The sequence below is a fragment of the Mustela nivalis genome (genome assembly GCF_964662115.1).
Source record: "Mustela nivalis genome assembly, chromosome: 2".
NCBI lineage: Eukaryota > Metazoa > Chordata > Mammalia > Carnivora > Mustelidae > Mustela > Mustela nivalis.
The window spans coordinates 14,115,093-14,130,732 of record NC_139021.1 but is presented as its reverse complement, the minus strand read 5'-3'; the positions used below and the strand labels follow the sequence as shown (position 1 = coordinate 14,130,732).

The following is a 15,640-nucleotide window of genomic DNA, read 5'->3' as shown; positions in this document are numbered from 1 at the left end:
ATTTAACTATTAAATCTTTTAAAGGCAGGTTAGGTAAGCAAACTCACCTGGATTGAATGGATGACAAAATGAGGCTGGGGCATTCAGAAACTTATCAAAATTCACATGTAGGACACTGACCTTGGGACTTTAAGGAGACTCACTCCCTGAGGATCCTGGGCGGCTCAGTCTGTTAATCATCTGCCTTGTGATTTCGGCTCAGCTTGTGATCTCAGGGTCATGATATTGAGCCCCAGATTAGGCTCTGCACTGGGCATGGAGACTTCTTGAGAGTCTCTCTCTTCTTTTCCTCTGGCCCTCCCACACTCCCTCTCTTTCCCTACAAGAAGAAGAAGAAGGAGGAGGAGGAGGGGGAGGAGGAGGAGGGGAAGGAGGAGAAGATTCACTCCCAGGTTTTGCACACTCAGAGAATGTTGAGTGTGGATGTGCTTGTGAGAGCACATTTGTGTGACTATCCAAAAGCTATCGAAGCTTCTGTGTAATCAGCACGTCCCCTTCCTGGCTGATCTGTGTGGCTAAGGATGGAGGGGAAGTATTCTTCTTTAACCACTTTACAGTTAGTATTGGGGAGACTACATAGACCCAGAAAGCCAGCTGTACCAGAGTCTTGGACATGACACAGCTTCGACTACCACTACTCCTTGCTGTGCTCAGTGTCTCTGTACACAGGTCTTTCAATAACCTCTGGGTAAAGAGTGAGACTCCTATAAGCCAAGGAGAAAGAGAGTCCCCCACCCCCAACTGATTTTTGCCTAAAATATATTGTGTAAAATTTACAGATGTTTCAGCTAACCCTCCAGGTTAGAGGTCCTTAAGTTTTGGAGGGCATGCGTAGCCATAGGCCTCTCCTGAAACATCTGGAAATTCTTCTCAGAAAAAGAAGGCCACAGAAAACATTGAGACAAAATTTGCAGAATTATCAGAAGGTTCATGAACACTCTTTATAGGCCTTTGCAGATCAGTGAACTCCAGGCTCCGATTCCCATCCTCGTGGAAGTAAAGGAGAACCTCCTTGTCAGGCGCCCTCCAAGGATCAGTAAGAACCAGACGATCAATGAATCCAAAGTGATTCCTCTTCCAAGGAGTGCAGGAGGAGAGGGCACAAGGTCAGTTGGGTGAATGCTACTGAAGGGTGGTATGGGATGTCCTCAACTGAGTCCTCCTGCTGCAATTTTCCTGCAGCAGAAAGCAATGCTTACAAATGCTGCACATTTCAGGTAAATTTGCTCAAAGTCCAGCTTGGATTCATATCTGTGATTCATGTTATATGGGTCATCATAATGCTCATGGACCAAGTACCTTTCTCAGCTGATGAATTTTATGAAAACTTTTTTTTTTTTTTTTTTTTTTTTTAATGTTTAGCTAACTTCTTGATGGGAAGCTGCTAGGTACTTTATGTTTTATGGCCCCTGATTCCAGCATCCTGTCTCCTTCTCTACCACCCAGGCTGCAGAGGAGACTGATGAGCACATGTTACAAAGGCGGTGATTGTAAGTTAGGGAGAGCCCCTGCCTGCGCCCTCCTTGTCAGCCCACAGGCGGGTGTCTGGGAGGGAGTGGAGGCAGAGCGCCAGGGGGAGTCAGTCTGCCATCTTTTATGTTAAATGCCATCTGAACTCATTTTACCACTAAACATAATGCCTTTGGTGGAATGAGGGGGCAGAGGTATGGGAACGAGAATAAAGGTCTGGAATTTTGTGAGAATCATGAAGGCAAAAAGAGTCTAACTTTTATAGACTGAGAAAGGTGGACTGGGAAAAAAAAAAAAAGGTAAAGAAGGAAAACAATCACAACTAACCCAGAGAAGAACCCCCAGAGCACCCATGTCGTGCCCCAGTGTCGCCCTGGCATGGGAAGGCTCAGCAAGTCCCTGCCGTGAGAGCTTTTACCTCAGGGAGGATGAGGAGGGATGGCTCTTACACCTCCCTTCGTAACAGCTATAAGCAGGGTGAGGACCCTGTACTATTGTGTTGATTTGATAACAGAGGTCACCTTGCTATCTGCACAGCTTTCTCTTCTGCTTTTTTCTCAAGCGGGAAGCTTAAGACCTGTTTGTTGTTTAGATGGATGGAACTGTCTAGAAACAAATTTGTTCAAATAATGAAGGTAGCAGAGCAACAGAGGAACCCCAGGGGAAGCTGCCCCTCATTATCACGGTGACCTTGCTAGATGCAAGAGTGGTTTGAGGTGTGAGTGTGTGCGTGTGTGAGTGCTTGAGTGTGTGCGTGTGTACAACTTCCCAGCAACCCTGCAAATGTAGGAATTTTGAGTTGTCATTTCATATAGCAGCACCCTGAGACTCCCAAAGACTAGACGGCCTTCGCAAGGACTCCCACTTCACTGAAAAATCAACAGCACCTGAATTATGTTCCTCATGTTATTGGCTCCCAGATACCTCAGGGTTCCATTATTTACTCTGTTTCCAATCACTCATCTAGCAAATGCATTTGCAGATATTGGCTACGATGTGCTGGGCTCTAGGCTGGGTTGGAGTAGGTTGTAGGGACACCAAAATGAGGAGCACCAACCTCAGGAGGCCCACGGTCTAGTCAACTATGGTCTACTGAAATATCTGAGAATTTGCCTTAGCCACTAAAACTGTGCAAACACTGGGTGCTCTGATTGGACTAAAGAGATGTCACTGTCCTCTTTCGTCATCTTTTACCCATTTCTTAAGGAGCTGCGCCAACCTCATTTACAACATTTGCATTCCTTCTCTTATCCTCTGGGGCTTACCTCCAGGCTACAGGTGAAAGTCTGCATCTGCTCTGTGTGTCCCTTTCTGCCAGTTCCCTGGCTCTGTCTGTCTGCTACATGCCCTGCTCTGCTGCAGGCCTTGCCCCTGGCCTGGTCCTGCCTGTCGGTTCCTGGACTCAGTCAATGTCTTAATGCCACGACCAGTGACACAGTCCGTTTCGGGAGAGGAAGGGAAGGCATGGAACCAGTTCAGAAAGCCTCCTCTGAGGGCTGAGGGAGAAGAGTCTGGCTCTGAGGGCGTGTCCCAGGAGAGAGGAGAATGAATCTGTAGAGCGTAGGTGGGATAAGCAAGGAGTCTTATGAACTTATTCTCACCAGTCTATCTAGCTATGTGACTTGGAGGAAATAATTAATCATTCTCTGCCTTGGTTTGTGGGGAAGTAATAAACTCCTTACAGGGTGACTCGAAGTAGTGACTGAATTATCGGAGCAAAATAATTGTCATTATACAGCTTTGGGGGCTCAATTCGAGGATTCTTGGATTGCTGTATGAACACTGAGTGAAATGCGGTCCCCATGGTTTTTGTGCCAGACATGTTCCATTGACCTGCCCAGATCCACTCTCCAGCCTTCTCGGTGCCCCGGAGGCTGACCTGGATGAATCCGTCATCGGGCTCCCTTGCCATTTGGTTCCTCATAGGCTTTGGCAAGTTACAAAGGGAGGGAGGAGCGTGAGGTGGGTTGTTTATTCTCAGAGTCACACCTGGAGCAGGGGGTCTCCTTCCTGCCTGGGTCTTGCTTAAGTCAGGCAGCTTTCTCCATACTGGCCAGGCCCTCTCTGTTTCTGTTCCCATATACCACTTTGTCCCTCTTTCCCTGGGACCTGGCAGGAGGTAAAGGAACCTTGTTCTTATCAGCCCTGGTACTGCTTCTTCCCTCAGGGTTTCCTTATACCCACAGATGACCTCTGTAGTCTTCTGATTAAACTGTCCTTGAATGTCACTAACCCAGAGATGTCTTCTTCCTGGACCCTGATGGAAGGACTAGTAAAAATGAGTTACCCTGGGGAGGACAGGTCATGGAGGAATTAAGGGGAATGTTGAGAGGAGATTTAAGCCCCAGAGAGGAGCAAACCCTAAAGAAAGAGCTGGTAACTGGAATGAGGGACCATCTATCTCAATTCTCCTACCTCCTGAGGTCACCCTACCACAGCTTCCTTCCTGTCCGGCACCCCCAGCACCTTCCTCCCCAAGACTCCTGAGAGTAGATCTAGGAACACACTGGCTCTGGGGTAGGGAGGGGCTAGGGGTGACTGATGAGCAGAACACATGTTCAACTACACTAAACCAAGAAAAGGAAATTAAACAACATTAATGGTTCTAAACGAGGAATACTTTCTAAACCAGGGCACATTTTTAGATTCACAATTTTAATGCAGAGACTTCTGGTTTCAGCTTGGAGATGTAGAGAACTGGAAAGAACATGGCTCTTGCCATCACAACAACAACCAAAACAGCTGGACAAACTACAAGGTAACAGCTTTCCTTGCACCTCTCAGAGAACACAGGCCACAGGGCTATCCCGGAATCTAGGAGAAGCAGGCATCTGCGAAGGAGGCATAGGATTCAAGCATTTGCTCATTTACAGACCTAGGGCAGATGTCCAGTAAGAAGATTCCTTTAAAACCATGTGTGATTATATGTGTTATTTGAAAAATACATAGAGATATATACATGTATGTATATAAATTGACTTACACAATCGTATGGTGGGTATGCATCAATTTGAGTTAAGGGTAGTGTAAATCATGACGTATTTAGTTCATTTCAAAGTGGGGGTTTCATCCTTTTCATTTAGTCCATTGTTACCTTTACTTTTCCATTTTATTTTTAAATATTTCAAATTTACATAAAATTACAGAGAGTAAGACATATATCCACAGAGCTCTTGCTCCCTAGATACAACCAATGCTGATATACGCCACCTCCCGCACTGGCCATCCCCCCGCCATGTTTAAGTGAGGCTGACCCAACTCCTTGGGCTCAGCAGACTTGCAGGAGCCCAGGGCGGTGCCTGCCCTGTCTTACCACCCGTGCCCACCTCTCCACACCTGCACAGCTGGACCTCGTGTTTTCCCCCAGCTTAGCGATCCGTCCCCTTCCTCTCCAAATGGGACTCAGTGTGGTGAGAAATATCAAAGTTCATTTTTGTTTTGCTTGGAGCTGGTGAGTTTTTGTTTTTGTTTGTAAGAAAAAGGATCTGCTCTCAGCCTCAGCTTTGAAACAGAAATTGGCCTCTACCCAGACTAAAATAGCATATTTCCTGTCACACAGAGATCTTAATGATAGAACCTCTGTTTTTTGGAAGCCCTGATATACACTAACTCATCTAATGCATTGTTCTATTTGTCTTTCCAGCAGCACTGAGAAGTATGTGGGCTGAGCCCTGCCTTCCCGACAGGGAACAGAACTGGAGAGGTCAAGGCTTACCCAGCCTTGTGTAGGCTAGGTAACTGTCAGGCACCGAAACTGCACTTTCTTTTTAACAACAAAGGTACAGATCGCCTTTTATTTTACCATATCAAGATTGATTACTCAAATGCCTTTTTATATCTGTGGCTTTATTCTAGAAAACTGAGGTTGGGAGGTAAATGACCTCCATATTAGTGAGGACAAGTGGACTATCCAATATTTCTTTATACCAAGGCCTTTAATTCCTGGATATGACATTATTTTGAACTTAGAGGAAGGGTACAGCAGAACTTCATTCTATCTGTCTTATCAGCCTATTTGACATCAAAGCAGTACCTGAGTCAGTGATTTGGGTAAAGGCAGATACAAGGACTGGAGAGGGCCCTCAAGAGAGAGGGAGTGCAGGAAGCGGGATGGGCAGGGGAGGAGGCTAAGCAAGGATGTGGTCTTGGCAGGATCTACTTTCAGGGCGATCATGTATGGAGTTCTGGAGCACTAAATACACCTGTTATGTGAGTCATTGCCACTTTGAGGCAGTGGGGATAGCCTTTGTGGCGAGAAGGGGAGAACTATTCTCTCACAGTAGCTGGGGAACTTGTGTGGGGACCAAGTAAAGGGAATCTGGAAAGGGAACCGCCATCCCAGCTCTCTTGTCCCTCAGTCATTTGAAGGATTAACTGGTTAGGGCCACACATAGCTGTTTGCATTACAATAGAAAGACACAGAATAATCAAAAGGTTTGAATTGGAACTAAAGAAAACCTGCTGCCTTTTAGCTGGTTGGGCACGCTGGAAAAGGAGATTAAGTAGGGAGGTGGGAAAGCTGGTCTGCAATGGTCAATTTCCTCTACCACTTGCAAAACCATTCAATTGAAGTGAGAATGAGTTTGGTCCATGGCTGACGACTTCAGAACCTTCTGCTATTCTTTCTGATGATGTCTTCACAGAAGGCCCATTGCCAGCCTTGAGACTGCTGATTTCAAGGCACTTCTAAGACAAAAATAAAAATCCCATTACTTTCTGTGGAAGATGACAGTCTGCTCCTTTTGAGCTGGGCCAGAGGGAGCATTCAGAATACATTGCTGGAAGTAAATGGAATTTTTCAGCTATTTAAATTGCAATTCACCCCCTGAAAACTCCATTTTATCAAAACTCCTGGTTAATACTATTTTCCATGCTCAGGTATTCTCCCCAGATACACATGCAAGAGACGCAGGAGCCCTGGGGAGACTGTTCCAGAGACAGAATCCCTTAAAGAGGCCTCAGGTACTAACATCTTCATAGCCAGGTAACAACAAAGCCTGGAAAGGATTGACCTTTAACTTGGCAGACAGGTGTGTGGTAGGACAGAGGGCAGGCGCTCTACCAGAATCAGAGGACTTAATCTTAATCATTTCCTGTGTCCTTATGAGAAAGCTATATAATCTCTCTCAGACTTTTAGTTCACATCTCTGAAATGAGTTTTGGAACACCTTCCTCATTTATCTCAATTATATTAGGTTAATTTATATGAAAGTGTTATATGAAAACCTACAATTAAACCTATGGTAGGCAAAACTCTAAGACAGCTCCCAACAATCCTACCTCCAGTATATATACCTTATATAATCTCTTCTCCCTGAGTGTGAGTATGTCCTGTAAATGTGATAGGCTAGTCCCTCCCATGATTAGACTACATAACTTCAGTATCTACCTTTACAGACTGGAGAGAAACTTTTCCTTCTGGCTTTGAAGAAAGTAAGTTTCCAGGGCACGGTTAGGACCTAGGGATGACCTTGAGATGATGAGATAGACTGCCTGCCAGTGTAAAAGTGGGGATGTCGATCCTACAATAAAAATTTAAATTCTCCCAACAACCTAAATGAGGGTGAGAGAAGAGTGTGGCTCCAAAAGAGAGCTTAGTCCAAGCCTTGTAAGACTCTCAACAGAAAAGTTACTCTGTGCCAGGATTTCTGACTTACAAAAAAATATGACATAATAAATGGGTGTGGGTTTAGCCTCTAAATCTGTGGTAATCTGTTATGTAACTATAGAAAACAGATATGCAATTGATTGTTCTGAAATGGTTGATTAAGGAACTCTCAAACCCATTCCTCTAAAAGCAATGAAACACTCACGAAAACTGTCAAAATTAACTGTTTCTTAACTCTGAAAAATCACCAGTGGCTTGCAGCAATCAAGCAGCATTTATTCAAGAAAGATGGCTGGATCTCAGAAAGGACAGTGAGCCTTGTGGCACTTTCACTGGACTCCTGCCCATGACCCTTTCCCCAGCTCTTCAGTAGCATGGAGAGCCAACCGCCTCACAGCTACAGTAGCTGTGAAAAACAGCAGCTTAACAGCTACTGAAGAAAGCAAAATGAGTTTGGAGCTTCCAGGAAGTCCCATTCCTAGAAATTGTCAGCATGGGATCGGTCTGGCAGTTCCTGAAAAAAAGCTCACTTTTAAGGACGTCTTTATTTGATCTAATCAGAGTTTGCTCTTTGTGAGAAGCCCCACCCACAGAGTATTTGTCAAATACAATCATTGGCAATTGTTTAATATCACAGCTGCCCAGAGGTATATTAACAGCTGGAGCTAAAAAGGAGCAGACCAAAAATATTAAAAAGAAAAGCTGGGTAATGAGATATCCATAGGCATCTTTGAAAAGCTCCAGCTTATTCCTGGGAATCTAGAAGCCCATGTGCATTTTCAGGACTATGTGTATGCACAAGAAGGCCCTGAGAATGGCCCACCCTCTCACCTCTGGTTATGCTAAGTCTCTTCATGAGCAAGGAGTTAAGTATAAGTTAGCATTGTAAATTGCCTGACAGAGCACTGAAAACATAACTCTACACACACATACACACACACACACACATGCACACACACACACAGACATGTGCACGCACACACAGCCCTTAAAAAGGCTGGATGATTATTAGTTCAAAGAGTTTTATGGAAATCTCTTGTTCAGCCACTAAGCCGAATGAATAAAAACTTTAGTAGCCACACATGACAAAGAATACAGATTTTATAGAAATAGTCCAAGAAAGTAACTAAGCTAGCAAATACTGCAATAATAACAAAGCCTGGAGAAGATAATCTTATTTTCAGAGTTGACATATCATACTATTTAAAATGTCCAGTTTTCAGTAACAACAGCAAAAAAAATACAACACATACAATGAAATAGGAAAGTGTGGCTCATACAAAGAAAAAAAATATAAAGAAACTGTCCTTGAGAAAACCCAGATACTGGACTCACTAGGCAAAGACTTAAATCAGTTATCATAAATATATTCAATTTCACTTGGTCATGATGAATTATCTTATTTATCTATGTGTGGATTTGATTTGCTTATATTTTATTAAGGATTTTGCATTTATGGTCATAAGGGGCATTAGTCTAAATGTTTTGGATATTTGTGAGTCATTTCAAAATAAAAGAAATCCACATTTTTTTTCACAATGCCTCTACTCTGCCCTCAACCTCTATGAGCCAAGAAGCAATAGAACATAAATTGGCTTAATCACTATGTGACCTTGGACAAGTTGTGTGAACTCTCAGAGCCTTGATCTCTTCTTCTATAAAATGGGAATGATATTAATACCTGCTTCTTTGGATTGGTGTGGAGATTGAATGAGAAAATATGTATTGTGATAGGACTTGTTCTCTCCAAAAAAGGTATGCTGGAGTCCTAACCCTCATTATCTCAGGATGGAACTTTATTTGGAAATAGTGTCATTGCATATGTAAAGGAGAAGATAATCTTATTTTCAGAGTCGACACATCATACTATTTAAAATGTCCAGTTTTCAGTAACAACAGCAAGAAAATACAACACATACAATGAAATAGGAAAGTATGGTTCATACAAAGAAGCAACTAGAAGCAACTAGAGAAGGTAGACCTTTCCTCTAACATGACTGGTGTCCTTAGAAGAAGACAACTAAGTGGCAACAGAGACACAGGGGGGAACTGCAATGTCACAAAAGAAGTGGAGCTTGGAGTTATGCCACCACAAGCCAAGGAATGCCTGAAGCTACCAGAAACTACAGAAGAACGTCCCTCAGAGACTTTTAAGAGAGTCTGTCCCTATGAAGATCTTGACTTCTGACCATCTAGCCCTCAAAACTGTGGAAGAATAGATTTCTATTATTTTAAGCCGCCTAGTGTGTGGTATTTTGTTATGGCAGCTCTAGGAAACTAATGCACATGTGAAGCTCTTAGAACAACACCCGGCATATGGTGACTCCATAATTCATGTTATAATTAGTCTAGATGTTTATCCTTCTTGTTTATGTTAATTTTAAAACAATTTTATAAGTTAGGTAATTAGTCTGCTTGGGCTATCATATCAAAATACCACAGTCTGGGTGGCTTTAGCAACAGAAACTTATTTCTCACAGTTCTAGAAGCTAGAAGTCTAAGATCAGGATGTAGTATGATCAGGTTCTGGTGAAGACCCTCTTCTTGGATTCCAGACATCTACCTTCTTACTGTGTGCTCACATTGTAGAGAGAGGAAGCAAGCCCTCTGGTGTCTCTTTCTTTTTTAAAAATTTTATTTATTTGAGAAGAAGCAAGCTAGAGGGAGAGAGAGAGAAGGTGCACACAAACAAGAGGGAGGGGGTTGGGAGGAGGGGAAGAAAGAGAAGAAGGCTCTCCACTGAGCAGGGATGCCCCCCCCTCCAACCATGTGCTCAATCTCTGGACTCTGGGATCCTGACGTGAGCTGAAGGCAGACCCTTAACTGACTGAGTCACACATGTACCCCTCTGGTGTCTCTTCTTATAAGGATGCTAATCTTATCATGGGAGCTTTACCCCTGTGACCTCATTTAAACCTAATTACCCCTCAAAGGCCCACCCTCCAGATACCATCACATTGGGGTTTAGGTCTTCAACATATGAATTTTGGGGAACACAATTCAGTCCATAGCAGTAGGTTTTATTATCTCTGCTTTATGGGTATGAAAATGGAGTCTCAGTGAAATAGTAAAACAAGAAAAAATATAAAAGAATAATGGTATTACAAGGAGAAGGTTCTTATAGACAAGTAACTTCCTCATGGGCATTTTCACACACAACTGTATATGTTCCATAACATCAGTGCTGTTATAGGCCCTGGACTCAGAGGGCCTGAGTTCAACTCCCCCTTTTGCCAATCATGAACTCTGCGACCTTGGGAAAGTCACTCAACTGCTCGGAGACTCAGTATCCTTACTTGCATAAGGAACGATTCCTGATGTCATGGAGTATGTCTGAGCACTAAATGACAATACATTAAGGAGTGTCCTAGAGGGCCTGGCACAAAACTGACATCAAATTAAAGTTCAAACTTCAAAGATAAATATACAAAGGTGGGTGATGTAGCTGTGATTGTTAGAGCAGATGTGGGCAAGATCAATATCCAACAGTAAGCTAAATAAACTGGGATTCAGTCCCATAAAGAGATACTATAGAGGCATCAAACAGAGTGAGAGAGATTTATGCTGACTTCCTGGGTTCTTTTCCTGTGTCTGTTGTATGACTTTAGGGAAGTGATTTAACCCCTCTGGGCCTCTTAGTTTTCCCATCTAAACTATGAAAATAAAAGCAATACCTATTTCACAGAGGGTTACATGGCATACAGTCCAGATAAGATACTGATAATCTTCCCAGGCACATAGCAAGCACATGATAAATATTAGCCATTACTCCATTATGATTCCATTTATATGGAAGGAAGGAAGGCTAATTGGTTAATATCTGCAAAAATATATAAGAATCTGTTATTAACTTATTTCTGGGGAGTATGAGGGAGAAGGTCTTCCCTCTACTCTTTGCCCTTTGGGTACCATTGGAAGCAAACCAATCCCAAATTATTAACTCTCCTCCTTCTGTCTTTCTCATGTAATGAAGAGTAGACTGAATGGTGGCTGAGCACTTTCTTCTCCTGCCAGTCAAGGCAGTTTCTCAGCCAGGAGATTCAAGTATAGCAGCTCAAAGATCGACATTCTGGTGGGTATACAGCCTCCTTGCCCCCTATGACCCTCCTTGCCTGCTGGGGGCCTCTGAGCCTCTGGGATGCTGATTCTCTATAACTCTGGTTTCTTTGGGTCCTTGTGGTCCAAGTTAGTAAATACCTTGACTCACTCTTGGTGCTAGGCACTGAGTTCAGTGCTGTGCACCTATTGTATCTACTCAGAGTAAGTCTTCAAGGTACTTATTCTCATTTCCCCAATGATGAAACACAGATTACTTATATATAACTGGCCCAATAGCACACAGCTCTTTGGAGAGTCTCTCTAGCTCCCAAGGCCATGTTCCTTTCATTGTGTCTTTACTTTCATTGGCTCATATCCTTTCTCTAAAAATATTCCTATGTCCTAACTCAATGAGTTATTTTCAAAAAGTCAGTTTTACTAGCTTTGTGGTTCTGCCTTGTCCCAACCGGTTCAGCAGTTTCAAGAGCAGAGCAGAATTATCAACTCTGTGAATAATTAACAAGCTGAGTTTGATCCCTGGCTTAAAACTGACCACTTAACTTGATTATTTGCAGTGAACAAAAAGACAAGGAAAACTTCTGTAGATCGGCAGGGAAGCCGGAAGGATCATTTTCATTGTGTTCCCTCTCTAGGAGACAAAGTCCACTGCCCAAGGTCACAGGTGCTGGGGGATGGGTACTCTGTTCCTCGGGGACTGGGCAAGGCTTTGGAAATTAAATAGTCTCAGATTTAAGTCATAATCGGTTGTGTGACATTGGACAAAGTTACTCCCTCCATCCCTCAGCTTCCTTCGTCATTTGTAAATGGGGGTGATAGTATTTATAGGCACTTAAGCTAATATTCTGCAGAGATATTAACATTTTTCACCAGTCATCAACCCATCGGAGTGCTAGAGGCCTCAGCTCTGCAAGTGTGTACCTATTAGTCTGTGGGGATATTATTGGGGCCCCAGGGTTGTGGCTAGGTGTCCAGGAAGGTGGGGGTGCTGCGGTGGTGAGGGGTGGGTTTGGGGAAAGCAGCTACTTACCAGCTTCTATGGAAGTGTTTCAAGATTTTAACTTCTGCCACAGCTGTTCCAATGGCTACAGGATGCATAGGGGTCCTTTGCAAGGCGAGTCTGCATTTCTAGGGGAATTTACTCTGTGCTTCATACTCTGGCTGAACTTTTTTCTCTCAAATGATTCCACATAATCTTCACGGAGATGCCAGAAGGTGCTACCTCAGGCCCATTCTTTCAATGAGGAAAATGCCTCTCTGAAAGTTACAATGGTGAGTCGGCGGAAGACCAGTGGTCTGAATTCACCCGGACCCCTGGCAGAGCCAGCCTCCTACCTACAAGAGGAGAATGGGGGAAGTCTTGGGCAAGGGTGCAAAACTGAAGTTGGGAGCATGGGGAGAAAGAACGAGTAAGAGAGCTGGGATGGAGGACACTTCAAGTGGGAAATAAACCTGCTAGACACAGTCCATGGACATTAAAACAGGTATCCCACCTGCACTTTGCAAATGGAATAAAACGTTGACAAAAGGTAAATCTGCACCAAGGGCAGATAGAGGTTCTTCTGCACTGTGCTTATTCAAGCAACTGAAATTATGCCCAAATAATAAGGTTAAGTTAAAAAAAAAAAATCACAGCCCTTTGCACTTGGGGCTTCATCTTCCTTTAGCTCTTGGTCATCTCTCAGTTGGACTGTCCGGGTGCTTGCCTTCATTGACTCAGTTTTCGGGGTGCCAGGGGCCACTGAAGAAGATGTAGGTGGAAATCTGAAGAGAAGCTTTTGTCATTGTGTGACTTGGAAATGCCTGTGAATGAGAGCGAATGAGACCACTGGACGCACCTGCCATGCATTCGGAAGCGCATCGGACGGGAGTCACATGACCGTGAGTTGGATCTTGTTTGGTCCATTTCACTGCTCAGCAATCTTGGATGGATCATGACTTCATATTAAAGTGAGAATCACAGTGGCAACCTCCCAGCGTCTGCTGGAGAAGAAACGAAATACCATTTGTAAGGTTCCAACCATGCGGTTGGGGATATAGTATGCCCTCAGTAAACATTTTATTTCCTTTTCTCAAAGGAAGAATGGTAATTCAAGGAGAATGGTTAACAATATATTAAGAAGGCGCGGAGATTTAATTCAATACCCGTGAAACACGGTTTGACAATGAGTAACGTTACCAACACCTTAAATTACTGTTGTCATTGCTGGAAGGAGTTGATGAACTCTTGTCCCTAACTACATTTCACAGTTGAATGTCTCATTCTATCTTTACTGCTTTCAGGTGTTTTCTGATTCTTGAGTCTGATTCTTCCAACAAGACTATTGAAGCATTGTATGTGCCTCTGAATACAATTCACATCACCCCCTCATGCCTAGCCCAGGGCTGTGGAAACTACAAACGCGTAGTGAACATGGGCATTTCCAAAGGAAAGGCTGAGGAAGTCACAGGCATTAAAATGAAAGGTTTGTCCAAAGTGAACTGTAAAGTGGTGAAACTATGAGACTCTAGATATTTTTTCCCCTTACCAGGGAATCATCAATCTTAGGATTTTGACTGGTCAGAAAACATTAGAGTTCAGATCACTGTGGGGGGCCATGATTTGGCATCATCTTGCTACATGGTATCACAATACACTTAGGAATTGTTCGGTAAAATTTAGTTTCAGGTATCAATGTACACCCACATACATACATATATACACATAAACATATGCAGGCATTTAGTTGTGATACACAGTTCATTTCTGATTATAGGTCAGTAGCCAGAGTGTCTGAAAATGGTGCTCTAAAGCAAGAAGAAAAACCTTGGTGTAGTTAGGGAAAAAAATATAGGCTTGTGAGGCTGGACTTTCACTGTAAGAGGAAGTGATAAGAAATGAAGTCGGCAGCATAAGCAGAGGCCAGATTGTGCAGGCCAGCAGGCCACAGCAAAGAACTTAGATCTCAAGCTAAGCACCACTGGAAACCACTAAAGGGTATAAATCACATGCCGCACACTCTAACACTTTTAAAAGAAGGATAATTTTGGATACTTTCTACTGTTACCTTTCTACAGTTTGCTCAAGTTCACAGATTGGACTCAAGAATTCCCCAGGCTGACCCAAGTGCTTTGGAGAGAATTAGAATGCTTGGAATAGAATAAAACTAGTAAGCCACTGATTTGAATTCTTGGAGATACCAATGAGACTAGCTCAGGTCATAAAAAATAAAACTCCCATAGAAACTCAAACAACATTGTGCTATTTTTCACCTATAAGTAAGCAAATATTTTCATACAGCTTTACAGTAATTGGCACAATCTTTTATACAGGGTCATAGGGTTGCTCCTATCAAAATCTAAATTTTGCAGGGGTGCCTGGGTGGCTCAGTCCGTTAAGCGTCCAACTCTTGATTTCAGCTCAGGTCATGACCTCAGGATCTTGAGACTGAGACCTGCATGGGTCTCTGCACTGGGCATAGAGCCTGTTTGAGATTCTCTCTCTCCCTCTTCTGTCACGTTATGCCACAAAAAATTAAAAATTAAAAAATCTAAATTTTGCATAACGATTAATCCAGAAATTTCACTTCAGTGATTACGTCCTTCAGAAATATTCCCATACATGCCAAGAACAAGAATAACAAAAATGTCTGTGCTATCATTTATAGTTAAGAAAAATTGGATATAGTTGAAATGATCATCAATAAAAAACGCATAAATAAGAAACATAAGCTTTTTTCTATGAAATACTAAACAGCTGTTTAAAAAGAATGTTCTAGACACTTTCTGTAATAATATGAAAAAGGTTTGGGTTTATTAATGAGTTAAAGAAGGAGTGTCGCAGTATTATGGGTCACATAATTAAAAAACATGGGGAAAAATACATGCAGCTAACCACATCTGAATGTTCATAGAAAAAATTCTAGAAAGAACACACGGCATACGTAGTATTGATAACCCTTGGTTACAGGTCAAAGAAGGCAATGGAAAATGTCCTTTCTTTTACTTTATATACGTTGGTATTTGAACTTCTTTTCAGCACATATTATTTTTGAGCTGTAAGAAAGAAGTAATAAAATTATATTAATAAAAAATATTCATAGGCCTGAAAGGGCAGGCAGAGACAGACACTAACCAGGAGGGAATAAAATAGTTACACCTTTACGATGATACGTTGATATCAATGCCTGGGCTTCACTTCCCAGGTCATCAGGTTGGGGAGAAAACTAAAGATTCAGATGAAATGATGCACCTGGCATGTGTGTGTGTGTGTGTGTGTGTGTGTGTGTGTGTGTGTGCGTGCACGCACGCACATATATTTATGATTTTTCCCCAAACACCCGGAGCCAGAAATACTAACCATTTTAGCCATTACAAAACCAAATGTCACATCATCTCTGGCCATCTTGACTCTAGTTCCGTTGCTTTAGCTTAACCTGCTCCAATCTGCCATTCACCCGTGAGGTTTTGGTGAGCCGTGAACACAGGGTAAAAATGGGAAAAGGGAAAATGGCTCGTCATGGCAAG

The 15,640-nt window shown here is 42.9% G+C and overlaps 1 protein-coding gene across 3 annotated transcripts; it reads left to right on the top strand.

The window, feature by feature from the left end:
* The first annotated feature begins 631 nt into the window (after window positions 1-631).
* On the top strand, window positions 632-8,709 carry LOC309859159 (uncharacterized protein). 3 transcript variants are annotated; one of them, XR_014308565.1, is made up of 4 exons: window positions 632-1,106; window positions 1,363-1,490; window positions 4,151-4,361; window positions 5,117-8,709. XR_014308565.1 is itself a non-coding variant. In XM_082719653.1 (4 exons), exons 1-4 carry the CDS (start codon window positions 931-933, stop codon window positions 5,136-5,138), a joined length of 453 nt encoding a protein of 150 aa, XP_082575779.1. In that variant the 5' UTR covers window positions 632-930; the 3' UTR covers window positions 5,139-8,709. The 3 variants fall into 3 exon arrangements, 2 of the variants coding, with proteins under 2 accessions (XP_082575779.1, XP_082575778.1); XM_082719653.1 differs by having other exon boundaries at window positions 1,447-1,490; XM_082719652.1 differs by having other exon boundaries at window positions 1,447-1,490; window positions 5,114-8,709.
* Window positions 8,710-15,640: the final 6,931 nt, after the last annotated feature.